Raw genomic sequence first — 18,291 nt, forward strand, 5'->3', positions numbered from 1 at the left:
GATAATCTGTTCTGCATATAGATTGAAAAAATATAGAGATAGAAAACATCCTTGATGCATACCCTTTTCAATTTTGAATCATTCAGTGTTTCTTTGCTCTGTTCTGACAACTGCTTCATGGTCCAAGTATAGGTTTTGGATAAACCAAATCAAGTGTTCTGGGATTCCCATTCTTCTCAGAGTCAGCCACAGTTTGTTGTGATCCATACAGTCAAATGAAGTTGCATAGTCAATGAAACACAGATAGACATTCCTCTGGTACTCTCTGCTTTCAGCCAAGATCCATCAGATATTAGCTAAAATATCCCCAGTGCCATGAAATAACAAGGTGATGTGAAATAGAAAAAAAAAGCAACTATTCAATAATGCTAAACATTGATCAAATCTCTCTAACTTGGTAAATTAAAAGAAAAATATAAAGATAACATTAATAATGATAAAAAGAAAATTGTTGTTGTTGTTGATTGCCATGGAGTCAAGTATGACTCATAGCAACCCTATGAACAAAAGGCCTGGAGACCCACTACAACTATCAACATTTATCAAAGTTTGTAGAGTTTCCAGAGGCATGCTATTTAGGAAGTGGATGCCACTCCTACTTCTAAACCTGTCAGAGTATGTTATTGTTATTATGTGCCATTGAGTCACCTGAAATGTATAGCAATCCTATGTACAGCAGCTATGATTGCTTCCCTGTCCTGAGCCAGTCTCACTAATTCTGACACCCCAACCCGCATCACCCCAGTTACTATATCACTCCATCTCTCAGGTCTCCTTCTCCTGCACTTTTTGTCCACCCTTCCAAGCATGATGCCCTTCTCCAAGGACTGATCTCTCCTGGCCATGTGCCCAAAGTAAGTGAGGCCAATCTTCAAAGACCTAGCCTCCATGGAGAGACTTGGTTTCACCCTCTTCAAGACAGACCTATTTGTGTTCTTGGCAGTCCATGGTATGTTCAAGACTCTTCTCCAGCACCACAACTCGAAGGCATCTATTCTTCTTCTGCAATCCTTAGTCCTTGTCCAACTCTCTGAAACATGACAAGTAATTGAAAAGACCATGGCCTGAATTAGGCATACCCTTGTCTCTAGAAAGTCATTATTACTTTTCTGCACTCTGGAGAGTTCCCTTAGCCCAGCAAGCTTATAATTGTTAACAACCTCAATCTCTTTTCCATCTATCCTGGTGCTGCCAATTGGCCCAGTGATAATAATCTTTGTAATCTTTGTCGTCTTCTTTTTTTTTTTAATCTTTGTCTTCTTGATGTTGAGCTTTAATCCATATTGAAAACTATAGTCCTTGACCTTTTGTAGCAAGTGTTTCAGGTCTTTTTCAGTGTCAGCATTACTTCATATTCAACAAGCGTGATAAATATATTAACAATATAATATATTGAATAACTGGGAAAACTAAAGATGTGTATCGATAACAACTAGCCATTCCATTCTTAAGTATAAACTTCATAAAATATTTTAACTGTAATCCTGTACAATTCAATTTATTTAAAATCCTGCTAGATGTAGTAAAGGGGCCTATAAGGCTTTGTGGTGCTCTATCCTATGGCACTATCCACACATGTGACAGCTACTCTAAATTAGAGTTGATATGCCTGCAGAAAGGCAATTAGCCAAAGTTCCAGGACAACCATGTCCTATGCTTTTCATAGATGAAAGTTGACTTGCTTTTTCACAAGCTTGAGAACGTCAGGGAGAGAGAGGGCTTGCGGTGCATTTTTCTTCTCTGAGCCTCTTCCTTGGCATGATCACAGATGGAAGACAAGATGTAAGACAGCAGCAGCAGTGAGCTGGTGTGAGTTCTTCAGACTGAGCATACTTACTACTTGAGGGATTTTATTCGGTGAAGTAGCTATAGTTACCACTTTAAGTAACAGCAAAGTTTATGTACCTTTACTATTTAGCAAATGACTAGTTTCATTTTTGTGAATGACTAAAATCATAATGTGTGATTTTTTTCCCCACTCTTCCACACAGTTTTGAAATATCTCTCTAATGATATAGTTCATAATGTGTCATGAGCTAATCAAAATGTTGACATTTGTATCCACTTGCCACTCTGTAAGATGAGCCACCTCCATAGAGATTTACAGCTTTGGAAACATAAAGGAGTTAGAAATGACTCCAGGGCAGTAGAGTTGGGTTTGATTAATTGTTGTCATTGTTGTTGTTGTTTGGTGCTGTCTAGATGACTATGTTCCATAGCAGCCCAAAGAACAACAGTTGTAACTTTGCCCTATATTTCCACATATTCAAAATATCCACCATGCTCAAGTCCATTGCTACCGTCACTGTGTCAGTTTATCATGTTAAGGGTTTTCCTCTGTTTCACTGACCCTTTGTTTTTCCCAGCATAATGCATTCCCCCCCACCCCTGGCCCGAGAACTGGCATCAGGCATCTGGAACTACCTGACAACATATCAAATATGTAAGACAAAGTTTCACAATGTATCCTTCCCTTAAACAGCCCATAGTCATGCCTACCCTAAAACATATTTGTTCTTTTGAAAGTCTATGGTATATTCAACATCACAATTCAAAGATATCAATTCTTGTGTTGTTGTTTATTGTTATGTTCTATCAAGTTGCCTGTGACTCATAGCGACTCTATATACAACAGCTCTAAAACCTGATCTATTCTGAACCAACATTATTGTCTCTGACACACCTACCCCCATTATCCCAATCACTGAGTCAATTCATCTCACCAAAGGTTTTTCCCTCCTGAGCTGTCCCTCTACCCTCCCAAGCATAATGTTCCTCTCAAGGAACATAATGTCCCTCTCCTTTCAACATGCCCAAGTATGTCAGACAGAGCTTCAGAATTCTTGACTCCAAGGAACAGCCTGGTTTCACCTTCTCTAGGTTGCATCTATTTGTTCTCCTAGCAGTCCATGGAATATTCAGTACTCTTCCCTAGTGCCACAGCCCAAAGCCATTTATTTTCCTTCTATCATTCCTAGTCATTGTCCAGCTTTCTGATTCATAGCACAAAATTGTGAAGACCATGGCCTGGATTAGGCACATCTTAGTCTCCAGAGTGATATCGTAGTCTTTCTTTATTGCTCAACTTTCACGAGAATATGAAGCAACCATGGCTTGGAGCAGTTATACCTTTTTATTCTTTAAACTAACGTCCTTGCTCTTTAGCACTTTACAGAAGTACTTGCACAGCAGATTGCCCAGGACAATATGCCTTTTTATTTGCTGGCTGATATGTATTGATTATGGATTCAAGTAAAATTATTGACAACTTCATTTTTTCTCCATTTATAATAGTGCTGCCTAATAATCCAGTTATAGAATTTATCTTTTCTTGATGAGGAGGTATAATTCATCTTGAAGTTTGTGTACTTTTATCTTCTTCAGTAAATGTTTCAAGTCTTACTGATTAATTCTAAAAATCTTACTGGTTTCATTTTAAAGACCTTAACATTAGCATGTTTTAGCTTTCTACCCTTTTTGTTGTTGTTAGCTGCCTTCAGGTCAAACTTGGCCTCCTGGTGACCCCATGTACAACCATACCAATGCTGACTGATTCTGCCCTATTACCTTGCTGGGTTGCAGTTTGCAAGAGTGTAATCTGTAAGACTTTGGCGATTGAACTTTTAGGTACATCATTAGATCTTTTCCCTAATATATATTAATCTGAAAGCTCTATTAACACCTGTTCAGTATCACAGCAATATGCAAGCAGCCACTGATAGAGAAGTGGTGGCTGTGAATTACATGCTTAAATCAGGACTTGCTTGATTATCCTGCAAAAAGAAGGTATTATTGCCATTAAGCCATGCACAATCTATTTTCATCCCTTATCTACTTATTATCATCAAGTTGATTCTGATTCATGGGAACCCTCTATTTCATATCCAAGACTGCAGATCTTTACAGAAGATGACCCATCTTTCTCTTTTGGAGCTACTGGTAGATTCAATTGTTCAACCTTTCATTTAGCAGTGCAACACATAACACACCGCATCACCAGGGCTCTTTTCCCAACCACTAGCAGATAATTATTGCCATTAATAATTTTATAAACTATATTTTAATTTTTATAGGTTAATACTGAGACATAAGTATGCATTTACCCTCTAAAGGTAAATATAACTTATAGTTTGTCTTTTCATAAATTTAAAATAGTGCTATTAACTCGCTTTTTCTTTTTCTTTGTATTTTGTGTTTAATAAACACTTTTATTATTTTCCATATGGATCAGAAATTTCATTTCTCAGCTAGACACAGAATAACCTTATAACGTATAAAGTTCTGATAAATAAGGCCATAAAGTTTAAAAATGATCCTTACGATAAATACATTTTTCTCAAAAGTAGCTTAAGGGAAAAAATTTTACTAACTCTAAATCTTAAAGAAGCACAAGCAAATAGATGCACATTGTACGTATGTGCAGAATTTTATACATTCATTTGTTATTCTGGAAAATTTCTTGGACAAAAGAGGCTTCCTTCCAGGCAAAGACTAAATGAAATCTTGATGGGAATATTATAGATAGAATTCAAGCAGCAAATGAGTGATTCAATTAGTAACCTTAGAAGTCTCTTTCATCTCTTAGAAACCCTATCTTTATGTTTTTGAAAAAAAAAAGTTGTGGCATATTGATTTAACAACTAGTGGCCTAGTTTGACCTGGAGAATTTAGAGAAGTTGTTCAGAAAAAATAGCTTCCCCTAGAGGTCTTATTAAAATAACAAAGTTATTGAATAATAGTACTACATAAAAAAATTGTATTGAATTTAATTTGTCCCTACCACCAGCAAATTGGGATCAATCTCTAAACAAAGAGATAAAATGAAGGCTTCTGTTCTGAGTTGGTAGACAACAGAGTCCCTCTAATGACCTTGTTTCACTAGGTCAGTGAGAGAATCTTGGCAAATCCATTTCCAGCCCCTGAATGGAAGTAGTTAGCAGTTAAAACAGGAGACTAGGAACAAAATCTCCCACCCTGGGCTGTAGTTCCTCTGTGGTAAGTATTTCAGGTTTCTTTATGCCTTCAGAGCTACTTCTTGGGTTGATTACTTTTAAACCTGCCTCACAGTTACGTGTAACTTGTGCATCTTTAAAAGTGAGTTATAGTTTTGATACAAGTCAATTCTCCTTCTAGGCCAAGATTTAATCATTTTATGCCTTATGTTGATGTTAACTCAACTTCAATTGTTACTACCTTACTACTGGGGACCCTTTGAAATAAAAAATAAAGAAATGGATTCACTAATTTTAAAAATTTATATTTCAAACTTAAAAAAAAAACGATTAATGTCTTTTCTCCTTTTACCCACAGGTCTACCCACGGATAGCGCCGGCATTTTGGCACTACCTGCGGGTAGAAGTGAGTAGCGGACACTTGAATTCTCCCACCTTTGCTGCTTTGCACCCTGCTGGTGTGATCTGACCCAATGCGTCCATTTTGCTCAAAATGCAGCTGCCATTCTGTGTAAACATGTGCTTACCCACTACCATTCCTTAGAGTTGAACCAGAAATCCAAATCACCAAAAATACAAATGCAGATTATATGAGACCAATCATCTTTCTTACTACGCTTCCAAATCAAGATCATACCATATGCATCATAATGATAAATAATGAAATGTTAAATTTGGGGAAACCATGCTTATGCTTTTTTTTTTTCCCTCATGCATTGGATATTCAGAGAACAATTCCTCAATTCTGGATTTTTGTTATACTGAAGTTAGAAAATACTATGACTTTACATCCCTTCTCTTCTTTCCCTCAGGAACACGAACAGCTGACCTATTCCTCCACGAGATCCAAGGCCCCCAGTGTCATCATCACAGGTCTCAAACCTGCCACGACATACGTATTTCATATCCGAGTGAGAACTGCAACAGGATACAGTGGCTACAGTCAGAAGTTTGAATTTGAAACAGGAGACGAAAGTAAGTTTCACCCAAGGAAATATAGTGTTAATTTACCACCTTCTAAATTTTATGTAATGTCTTCAATTTCTAATAGTTGTTTCAAATTGCATTTTGTTTCTAGAAATACTCTAAGCCATTGTGTTTAATTGTTGTTGGTGCTGCCATTAAATATTTGCATGCAGTGCCTTGCTGTGCCAAAATTTTAACATGGCCCAAGTAAATCCCTTTATGCAGAGTCCATAACCCAATTTACGACAATGGTGGTCTCAGTGGATGGAGTTAGCCTAATTGATAACTACATTTGCTATATTGCTAATTCCTGGCAATATAATATAACACTAATGAAAACTGGGAAGAAATCAGAGCTATGAAAGTTATCTTTTCTGTCAGTTCAAAATTATGCTACCTCAACTTGTTATCTCAGAGTTAGACCAGTAAAAACAGTGGTCAGAAGACAATAATAATCACTAAAATGCCCATTACCCATTCAAGTATAGATACATAGAATTAATTAGAACTCAATTAATTTCATAGCCTCAATATATTAAAAACTATCCTGGAAAACATAGGGACTGTGGTGCTCCAATGACATCTAATAATACAGGCTTAGAAAACTCTAAATTTTTATAAACCTAGTTCTGCTATTGCGTTCAGTTTTTTACTTTTAGAAGTGTATCCCACTACTATCTGTTTATGGGGAAATTATGGGGTTTCATTTACTATGCACTTTAATATGTTGCTGAGTACTGAGAATTGGAACTGACCCATAGCTGACCCTCTGGTGGGTTTTCAGAGGCCGTAAATTGCACAGGAGGAGACTGTCCATCCTTGTCCTGCAGAGCATCTGATGGCCTTAAACCAAATGCTTTCGGGATTACAGTGCAGCTTCTTACCACTAGGCCACCAGAGCTTCCTTCACTTTAATGTAGACATGTGTTTCAATATATTTGACACACTATTTACATAGATTTCAGTATCAAAGCAACCATAAAAGTTGTTATGGGTCATACTCTACTCACCAGCACCTAACAACAATGTAAATTTGTCTTCATTACTCCTAAAATATTGATATTAGTGTAAAAATTCTAAAATAGCACATTTATTATATTCATTCTATATGAACCTAAAGAATAATTATGATCATTTATTGAGCCTATAGTAAGTTCCAGGAACTATGTAAAATGTTTCAACTGTATAAAATATCTTCTTTATATCTGTCAATCTTCAATGGCACAGCTATTATTTTTTTTTAATTTATTTAAGAGCAAACAGAAGCCTGAAGAAGTGAGACGATTTGCTCAAAGTCTTAGATCTGATAAGAAACTGAGTTAAATTTGAAACTAAGGACAATGTCCTTCTAAAGCCTTTGTTCTTGATTATCTTACCAACCTGGAAAGTCCTACTTTTGGAATTATTACAAGATACTCCTTCAGAAACTATTGAATAGGTCACAATCCTTAGAGTTTCCACTCTCTCAAATTGAAACCACTTTGTATTCAAATTTTATGAGAGGAAAAATATTTGTTATTACTCATATTTTTCCTTTGTCAACCTATGATAACATCTTATATATCTAAATAAAGTGTGGGAAAACACTGAAATATTTAAGCAGGATGGAACATAGTTTAGGCAGAGAAAGTCAACAAAGAATAAAAATAAGTTTTGATTTTGATGCTTCCAATCAGTGATAATCATTTAAAATCCACTGAAGACTACTAACTTCTTGAACTAAATGTGAAATAATTGAGATTAAAGGTATTATAGAAAAATATTAATTCCACAATGAAAACTAACATGAAAATATCCAAAGTGACTCCACTCTATTCTGTTGATGGTCTTTCTCTAATCACATGGTACACTTGTCTTAGGTAAAAAACAAAGATACAAGGTTGGTCCTGGGAAGACTGAAGTCCTTTCCAGACAATTTATTGTGTACTGTCATCTTACTGTTCTTTGCTTAATACTGTTCTTTGCTAAAGGTATGACATTTTTGAGTGTCAACTTATTAAGTCAGGAATATACTCACTCTCAAATGAATTGCAAAGGGCTAAATCTAGATAATGATCCCGAGGCTTCTAAAGAAGAAAATTTAGTCATATAAAAGAAGTTCTGACCTAAATATTAGAAATCTGACCCATTAGCATTATTTCAACTATAGATTTCTACTCATTTGTACTTTCAGGGCCGGAATCCCTTCAGATATTATCTAGAAGAAGGCTTCTTTGCAATTCCTTAGCATAACTGTCCCATATCAATCAATAATTAATTCAAAATACGTTTTTATACATAATAAAAATATTTTTACTTTTTTTTTAAGGCTTCATGTTGGGATTTATTTTAGGTGTTAAACTTTATCACAGGGCAACCCCATCTGGTCATAAGGTTTCATTATCATACTCTTGCAATGAATACGAAACATTTCACATTTCTAAAGCTTTAAGTTTTTGCATCTCTGAGAGGGGTGCAACAATGGATGAATGGAATTCTAAAATCTCTGTAGATGTTCATTGAAATGAAAACTAAAGAAATTTTAAAAAAAGAAGTTATTTTTACATTTTTAGAGAAGATGGGCAATTTCCTCCAAATCAACTTTTTCTGAAAATCCAACAACTACCATCTAGACCTTACACACACACACACACACACACACACACACACACACACACACACACACACGTACTCTTGGAACATAAGGGTTGTTTATTGTTAGTTTTCATTGAGTCAGCTCTGACTTAAATCAACCCTATGTGACCTGTACTATCCTCAGGGTCTCTACTGTGCTATAAGCTCATTGCTATAGTTACTGTTTTAATTCATCTCTTTGAGAGTCTTTCTCTCTTCAACTCTTTACCAAACATGATGACTCTTCCTGATAAAGCATCTAACGGATGTAAGACAAAGTGTCACTCTCCTTGTTTCCAAAGTATTACCCTGGCTACATTTTTTCCTAGACAGATTTATCTGTTCATTTGACAGTTGTGGTTTATTTAGTTTTTGTGGCCAGCACCACAATTCAAAGACTTTAGTTCAAAGCATGAGAAAGGGCCCTTTAATTAGCATCAATGAATCAGGAAAGTATATGGGAGGACAGAAAAGTAGCTGATCTTTGAAAGAAGATCCAGCATGCAACAGAACATTGGAGACCATGGAAATATGGAATGATTTCTAGGAAAGTTTTAATGTACAATGATGCAGTGAAGGCATACAAGGGATGGAGGAATAGAAGATAAAGTTATAAGCTAAACTGAGACCAACATGAAAGTGCTCTATGATTATAATAAGAATATTTGACCTTATTCTGAAAACATTTGTGGATCTATTTAGAGGATTTTAATTAGGATATAACTTGTTTTTCATTAGATGTATACTGTACGCCAACTCTATTCTGAGAAATTTATAAACACAACCTTAGCTAATCTTATCAATGCATACCTTTCTTAAGAAAGTTAAGTAGTTTTACCTGGGACCTGATTGCTGCTAAGTGGAAGGTCAGGGTTAGAACTCCGGAATTATCTAATAGTGGTAGCAGCAGAGAGTATGAACTATGCTGTGAATTACTTACTTGCAAATGCCTGCAAGTGACTTTATTAGAACATTGAAGGATCAAACTGTCTAACGGGAAAAAAAACCCAGAAAAAAAGTATTTGTCTAAACCTGGAGTTTGTATACATAGAATAGCACCAAAGTCAATTTGCAGCCTAAGGGAAAATCATTTTAAGAATCATTTTTTATCTGGTTAGCTTTAAATTGCATTTTCAAAGCATGCTGTTTATACCCAGAAGAAAGTTTCAATGAATAATGTCAGAGTAGGATATGGGTATGTTTACCATAAATTCAGGAACTTGATGATGTGAATCCCAATTGACAGTATCAGTCTTTTTGCTTCATGTCCGCCTAGCTCATATTTAAATCATTATAGCTTCCATTTCTCGGGTGTTGCCCCAATTACTGTAATGTTGACTTTACTATTAAGCCCTTTCTTATGTATTCTGCCAAAACTAACCTTATAATACACGTATAGAGATGATATGAGAGATGGGGACATAGATTAGATGCTTTCAAAATTGATGGTTCAGCTGAAATTTTTTTAGCCAAAATGGAGAAACTTACCACTTTATTATTTATAAGCATATTTATTTTACTTTGTTTAACCTCAAGTTTTCCTTACAGTCTATAAGACAATAAAGTAAAATATGAAAGAATATTTCCCAAATCACAATTTTCCTGAAATGACTGCTTGACCTCAATAAGCAGTGTCAGCTGAAGTGAAATTATAGTGCTGTTTTTTAGCAACCCTTATACTCTTCAAGATCAGTGTTCAATATTTTTTAAAAATCAAAATATACCATGTATGGGAAATGTCTAATAAATACAAAGGTTACTGAATGACTGCTAGCACTTTGAAAATAATTCATTTGAACTAAAGTTATTAGTTTCTTCTCTCTATAATTATACAGGAAAATTTCATATACACATACAAAAATGGGATTGTGAAGATAGATTCTAGAGAGAGAAATGATTGACAGATTGAAAGAAAAAAAGGCAAAGATTTACATAGATATTCTCTCAATATATAGTCACAAAGTCTTTAAATTTTTGTGTGTTTCAATGTTATTTTTTGTTCTTTTAACAATTCATGGGACATTCTATGTTCTATGACAGCGCTACTTAAAGGTATCAATTCTTCTCTTGTTCTTATTGGTTGGCCACCTCTTAGATGCATAGCAGGTGACTGGAAACACTATGCCTTGAATCAGGTTCCCCTTTAGTTTAGATAGATTCTTCAGGACTGCTGATACTAAGGGTGTTGATTGTGGATCAAAGCAAGCTGAAATCATTGACAATTTCATTCTTTTCTCCATCTATCATGATTTGCCCATTGGCCCAGTGGTAAGGATTTTTGTTTGTTTAATGTTGAAATGTAGTCCATATTGAAGGCAACATTGCTTGATCCTCTGCAGCAATTGCCTTAAGTCCTTGTGTTCAGCAAGTACGGTTATGTCATCTGCAAACACAAGCTGGTGATGAGTCTTATTCCAATTCTGATGCTATATGCTTCTTCATAAAGTTCAGTTTCTCTAGTAATTTGCTCACATACAGTCTGAATCAGTATAGAGAAAGGATATAGCCCTGATACATACCTTTCCCAATTCTAAATCAAGCAGTGTTCCTTTGCTCTGTTTGGACAACAGTTTGTTGGTCTAGATAAAGGTTTGTATCACATAATTAAGTGTTCTGGAATTCCAGTTTTTCTCGTTGTTATGCACAGTTTGTTATGATACATACAATCAAATACCTTTGCATAGTCAATAAAAGGCAAATCAACATTCTTCTCGTATTCTCTGCTTCCAGTCAAGATTCATCTATCATCAGCAATGATATATCTGGTCCACGGATGCTTCTGTACCAAGCTTGAACTTTTGACAGTTCTCTACATACTGTTCTAGCGATTTTTTGGATGATCTTCAGCAATATTTTGCTTCCATGTGATAGTAGTGGCATTGTTCAATAATTCCCACATTCCGTTGGATCACTTTTCTGGCAATAAGAATAAATATGGATCTCTTCCAGTTGGTTTATGAGGTAGCTAGCTGCCTTCCAAATTTTCTGGCACAGACTGGAAAGCATGTACAGGGATGCATGTGTTAGCTGGAACATGCCAATGGTTATATCATTGATTCTCGGGACCTTATTTTTTTGTCCATGCCATTAATGCAGCTTGAACTACTTCCCTCATCATGATTGGCTCTTTATCATATACTCCTCTCTGATGTATTTCCATGTGGACTGATTCTTTTTTTGTACAATGATTTCATGTAGACCTTCCATCTTTTTTTGATGATTCCTGGATCATTCAAGCATTTTCCCCATAGTATCTCCTAGTATTGCAACTTGAGGCTTGGATTTGTTTTTCATTTCTTTCAACGTGAGAAATGCCGAACAAGTTCTTCCTTTTTTATGGTCCAACTCCAGTTCTTTGTACATTCCTTTATAATACTTTTAATGTTTTAAGGTTGGCATACATTTATTCCATGGTATCTTGCTGTACTGAATATGTATAATAAGATGGTATAGCCACTTATAGCATTTACTGAGTGATATTTTGCCCTAACCATTATATTAAGTATTCTACTCAATATCTTTTTGGGAAATAAATTTAACAAAGTTAAATAAAATTATAGAATCAGTAGCTTAGAAAGTTGCTGTTGTAGTATACCAATGTGTCAGAACTAACTCATAGCAGACCTTCCACTGGGTTTTCAGAGGTAGTAAATCATATGGGATAATATTGCCAATCTTTCTCTTGTGGAGCAGCTGATGGATTCAAACCATGTAACAAACAGATGCTGCCCTGTATGTGCTCACCAGGTTGTGCCAAGATATCTAGAGGGAACCACCTGGCCTACTGGCTGGAAGAGATCTGTTGCATACCAAGGGTAAAGTATTTTTATAATTATTAATAAGGAGATAGATGATCAGGAATGAGATAGAGCAGAGAGCATGAAAAACAGGAGGCCAGCAGTTCACAACTGAAGACATCTATTCCAGCTTCCCTGCATCTTTATTGAAAAGTATCAGGAACTAAATCACAAAGAAAATTCAATGCAAATGAAGCCAAGTTCTTTCTATTGAAAACCTTCTTTCTTTCTCAGGAGGTAGGGGTCAGAAAATAAAATGCAAGAATTCTGTAAAACTTAAGGATTGCCTTGGTGCCTCAGGGTGAATTCTAACTTGAACCTGAAATAGCATTCAGTTTATTACAAGTATTTATCATTGGCTTTCCATATTTATTCCATTCAATAAAAAGGTAATCCAACAGAATGAGGAAATTATCAAACAATATTAATATCATATGCAAGCAAGATCCTGCTGAAAATTATCCAAAACGATTGGAATAGTACATCAGCAGAGAACTGCTAGATGCGCAGGCTGATTTTAGAAGAGGCCGTGGCATTTGGGACATTATAGCCAATTTTAGACGGATATTAGCTAAAAGCAGAGAGTACCAAAGGAATATCTATATCCTTCATTGATTGAACAAAGAGGGTTGACAATGCGAATCACAAAAATCTGTGGCTAATTTTGAGAAGAATGGGAATTCCAGAACACTTGATTGTGCTTATGTGAAACCTATACTTGGACCAAGAGGCAGTTATCAGAACAAAGCAAGGAAACCCTGCTTAGTTCAAAATCAGTAAAATTATATGCAAGGAATGCATCCTATCTCTGTATCTTTTCAATCTATATGTGGGACAGATTATTCAAGAGGCTGGGCTGTATGAAGAGGAATGTGGCATCAGGATTGGAAGAAGACTCATCAATAACCTGAATTATGCAGATGACACAACCTTGCTTGCCAAAACTGAGAAGGACCAGGGGCATTTGGTGTAGAAGGTCTAGAATGGCAGTTTTCAATATGGATTGATGCTAAGATGATTTCTTAGCTTCCTTTTCTTTGTTTTCTTTGTTATTATAGAGGAATACTACTAGTTTTGGATCTTATATCTTGACACTCTACAAAAAAATTTTTAGGCTACCTACCTACGTCTTCTGTAGAGATCTATTGCTGTTAGGAATCAGTCTTTTTCTAATTATATCTTTCTCAAAATTAAAATAAAATTCACATTATGTCCCAAGTGTCATGCACATGCTCTCTTCCTCTCCCTCTTCTACTTTCTTCTTTTTCTTACACATATACACACATTCACAGAAATAGATCAAATGCAGCCCTTTTACAGATGAAATAAATAGAGACAGCCAATTTAATAGTCTAAGTTTTACTATTATGTCTAAATTTATGTATTTTACTTTGCAGTGACAAAAAAGAGGAGAATTAAAAATCAAAAGCTACAAATATCACTAGCCTAGTCAGTGGGATTTGCACTGCCACCCCCAAGGTGAGCAGTTCAAATTCACTAGCTGTTCTCAGAGAGAAGGATGGGCAAGCTCCTCCCTTGTGACACAGCCTCTGAAAGTCCATTGGAAGTCAAATATGAGTCAGTTCTGACTCAATGGCAATGAATAAGTGTGAGTGCATATTATTACTCATCATTTTAAGCTATGTGGAAATATATTTGATAAAATCGTGAATGATAATCTATTAAAATGGTATTTTAGTAAGAAAAAATTAGAGAAATTCAAATGTATAATTTTATTTGAAATTGTTGTTATTGTTATTAAGTGCTGTCGAGTCATAAGTGACTCATAGCGACCCTATGAAGGAGAGTCCTCTACGCTTGGGTACTTTTTATCTTCTCTCCAGGTTCATAGGGTTTCCAGAGACAAGCTATTATGGAAGTGGATGCCACTCCTCCTTCCATTACTTGAAATAACAACAAATTAATGTTAAAGCATACTTTAGAATAACAGAAAATAGTGTTGCATATGTACTTTTAAAACCAAGGTGCCTTTGTAGCACAATGTGTCATTTCATGTTACTGCTAACCAAAAGGATAGTAGTTCAAACTCACCATCCACTTGATAAGAAAAAATAATTAGTGATCTATTTCTGTAAAGATTCAAACTCAAAATAGTTTGCTGTTATGTAGTCAGTTCCAACTCAGAGATTCTCCATCAGGTTTCTGAGGCAATAAATCTTTGAGAGAGTGGATTTTCCATCTTCCTCCTATAGAGTAGCTAATGGATTTAAACTATTGGCAACACAGGCCTTTGGTGACGGTGCTATGTGGACTCCTGTTTATAAAATTACAGCCTCAGAAATCTACTTTGTTATGTTAGTTTTGTTAAGTGCCATTGAATCAGTACCAACTCATAATTGACCCACATGTGGGTTTTCAGAGGCAGTAAATCCCACAGGAGGAGGTTGCCTTTCCCCTGTGGAATAGTAAAAAAACAGAGTAAATAACACCCCAAAACAACATTAAATATAGTTTTCTAGTTCACAATCAACTTGAACTAATTATATAGATATGAACTAACAAAAGGAAAAATGAGTTTTAGCCTAAACCCAATTATTTTAAAAATAAATACATTTTAGACTTAATTAGAAACTTATTTCTTCCATTGCCTTAATAGTTATTCAAATATCCTAAAATTTGATTCATTGCCATCATATAAGCAATGTATTCCTTTTTTCCCTGGAAAGATTAATTATATCTTAAAATTTAACAACATGCTAAATTAAGATTTCACCTGTGGGCTACATAAAGCAGTTTGTAACACAAAGCTACATCTGTTAACAATTTAAAATTTATTGTTTGCAGAGAGTAGTAAGGAGTGAGATTTATTTTACATAAAACAATAACCATACAAAAGTCACCATGATTGACATTCACAAGCCAAATTACAAATCACTATATCATAATAGAAATTTTAAAATAGAATTTTTGGTCATGTTTACACATTATACATAAAATAAGATGTGGATGCAAATAAACTCATTCAGTCATTTAATTGTATTGAAACAAACTTTAAGATAGGGCTATCTAATGTTTTATATTTAAGCAATTTAATATCTCTTGACAATTTAGAGATGGTAAAGTCTTGAAAATTAAGATTCAAGCTTGTCTCAAATGTCTTCTACCTTCATCCTTAATTAACACCATAATTTCCTCTCTCTGAAATTAAAACTCTGACTATACATTTTAATCTGGTCTGCATTCACATAATTTCTGTCCTACCACCCTCTAGTTTGCACATACTCTTGAAATACTTATATGCAAAAGATTGTGTGTTTCATGCACATCAAGTACTTTTGTCATATTTTTAGGGTCTTCCAGGGATTCCACCTGGAATACTCAAGATGTCTATCATATTACAAATGATCAGTCCCACCTCCATGCCACCCTCTTTTTTTTTAAAAATCGGGAAAAACATATTGGGGGTACAAGGAGGTGAGGATTGGGGGCAGAAGGGTGAGGATGGGCCAGGATGCAGCTGCAGAGCTGCACAGTTTGGTCGGTGGGGGGAGCAGGTGAAGGAAATGATGAGGGTCCAGTGGGGACCAGATGCTACGGAGGAATGACAAGCATTTTCCAATAGTAATTAAACCAACTGTCTTATTGATATGGGAATTGGATGCCGACTCTCTGGCTTCTTCATGCTGAACAGGGGTGTAGATGTAAAGGGGGGAAGGGAGGACACTTTATCACCTTACTGGTGGTCTTGGGTTAAAGCTGCTTGCCTTCTTGCTGTTAGAAGATATTTTCCTGTCATTTGCTCCCCTCTGGACTGCAAAGTGTTTTCCCAGGTGGGTCCAGTGGGGATGGCTGGTTGAACCCAGAAGCTCCATCCTCCTTTGCTTCCTTAGCTGTCAGTTGTATTTCCTTTTTGTCACTGGCACTGGGTTCAGGGTCAATTCTGGAGTAAAACTCAGTGTTAAGGTTACCTATAAAAAAGGGAGCAAACCTAGAGAGAACAAACTTATTATTTACAAATAGAAGGGCTTTGAGGGTGTTGCTTTCAGGTTTACTGGGGGGGGGCGGGTGGCAGAAGGTGGCCTAGGTAACATTCTCTGGGTACCCTAGGCATTCTTTTTATTTCTTCCCCACCCAGGGTTTAGATGGCACAATCTGGGGACTGAGGAGCTCACCCTGAGGGCCACGACGGCTCACCCCAAGCTGGGGGCCAAGCATTCCACCCTCTTGAATGCCAGAAAACATTACTCCTTTCTCAAACTCTGTAATACTTTTAATTATGCTTGATTCTTTACTAACTTATAAGCTCTTCAAGACCAGGAATCAAAGCTCATATGCATTTATAATTCATAAAATGTGTTAAACATAGTTAAATACTTATTCAAACATATTTCAAGACCAATATGCATTTAGTCAAATAAATGAAGAAAATATATATTTTTTAAAGGCTGAAATAGTGATGAGCATATTGCCTGCTATTCCAAGAAGTAATGATCAAATACTGTCATTTTCTAGAAATAATTATAAACGTTATTTTATATGCGGTAGCATGCATGTAACTGGCATAGATCATGTGTAACTGTTTTATACATATTTCAATTACTAGCTGTTTGTTAATTCTAAAATTTGAGAACATTTTTATAAAACAAAATAATTTTAATTCATTAACATTTTACTCTAAATACTATCTTTTTAAAAATATCTTTTATTCTTGATCCAGTCTACAGTTTGAAACAATTTGCACTGCTTCACTTACTTATCTTGAAATTAGCTGTATCATTATTAAAAGCAGCCAGAAATTTTGGAATGATTATTAATGATGGAGCATGAAGCATAAAGAGGACCAGATGACCCTAGTGGAGTAATAAAAAAGTTAATTAATCAAGCAAGAGGCCGACTTCATATTTATGAGTCACCCAGAGGAGGATGAATTCTTGTATATAGTGCTTTAATTTGAAATAATTTCTGGTCAATAGTGCACTTTCAAAGTTGGCAGCCATAAGTAGGTAAATGTAAAACAGCAGTGGGAAAATATTTTCTAGAAGCTTTATTGGGCAAATAAAATTACAAAAACCCTCTGCCATGGAGACTACTCTTACTCATGGCCACACTGTAAGAAAGAGTTGAACTGTATTGTTTCCAAGGCTTCAGTCTTTAAAAATACACACTGTCACACATTCCTCCCAAGAAACAGCTGGTATTTTAGAGTGACTGAACTTCTGGTTGGCCACTGAGAGCTTAATCTCTGAGCTACTAGGTCTCTTTATGAGGTAATGAATCCACACAATAAAATCACTGCTTTAGTGACTCTTTCAAATTATAGCAAGGCTCCATTGGGTTTCTGAGGTGTAAATCTGTACAGAAGGAGACTGCCTGCTCTTTCTTCTAGGTGCTGCAGGTGACTTTAAAGTGCCAACACTTTGGTTAACACCCCAGACTTAATCCTCTGCACCAGATGGACTTGTTATGATGTATTATAGGGCATTCCCAATAAGGATCTAGATAAATATTTGTTCATTTGTATTACAGGAGAAATCTGTTGAGGTACAAATTTTTTAATAAAATCATTTATTGTCACATTAAATAAAATTTACAGAAAAGTAATATTTTCATTCATTCATTGTTGTACATTTTATCCCCTCCTTTACTTCTCCCTCCCCCAATTCACTTTTATAAAAAAATATTCATTCACTATTGCAAATTTACCCTCTCTCCAGTCTAATTTGCAATGTAACTCTTATTCTGAGCTGTCAAAGTGAGGTAGAATTTTTATGTAATTTTTAATATTGAGATGATTTATCAACAGATATTTAAGCATTTATAATTATTCTTCAGCTTTATTCCAAGTCATTTACAATGATTGAATCACTAAAAAAGTATTGAAATGAATATTATTATTATCATATGTGTCATATAAATTAGAAAATTTAAGCACAAAATGTTTAATAACTAGTGATGCCACCATAGCTAGTGAGTGTTAGAAAGTAGACATGACATGCTCTCTC

At 35.4% G+C, this 18,291-nt stretch overlaps 1 protein-coding gene and 1 pseudogene across 1 annotated transcript in view; one reads left to right on the forward strand and one right to left on the reverse strand.

Annotated features, from left to right (window-relative positions):
• The window catches only part of LOC102862869, a 14,010-nt pseudogene extending 8,575 nt beyond the window's left edge, over positions 1 to 5,435 (reverse strand).
• Positions 1 to 18,291, forward strand: part of LOC102862055 (ephrin type-A receptor 6-like) — a 1,552,036-nt gene that overhangs the window by 1,026,249 nt on the left and 507,496 nt on the right. Inside the window, 1 exon segment of the mRNA XM_006894142.1 lies at positions 5,765 to 5,927. Coding sequence (XP_006894204.1) covers positions 5,765 to 5,927 — 163 coding nt within the window.

Source organism: Elephantulus edwardii, unplaced genomic scaffold (assembly GCF_000299155.1).
Source record: "Elephantulus edwardii isolate Elephantulus edwardi_28Jun2011 unplaced genomic scaffold, EleEdw1.0 scaffold00136, whole genome shotgun sequence".
NCBI classification, from domain to species: domain Eukaryota; kingdom Metazoa; phylum Chordata; class Mammalia; order Macroscelidea; family Macroscelididae; genus Elephantulus; species Elephantulus edwardii.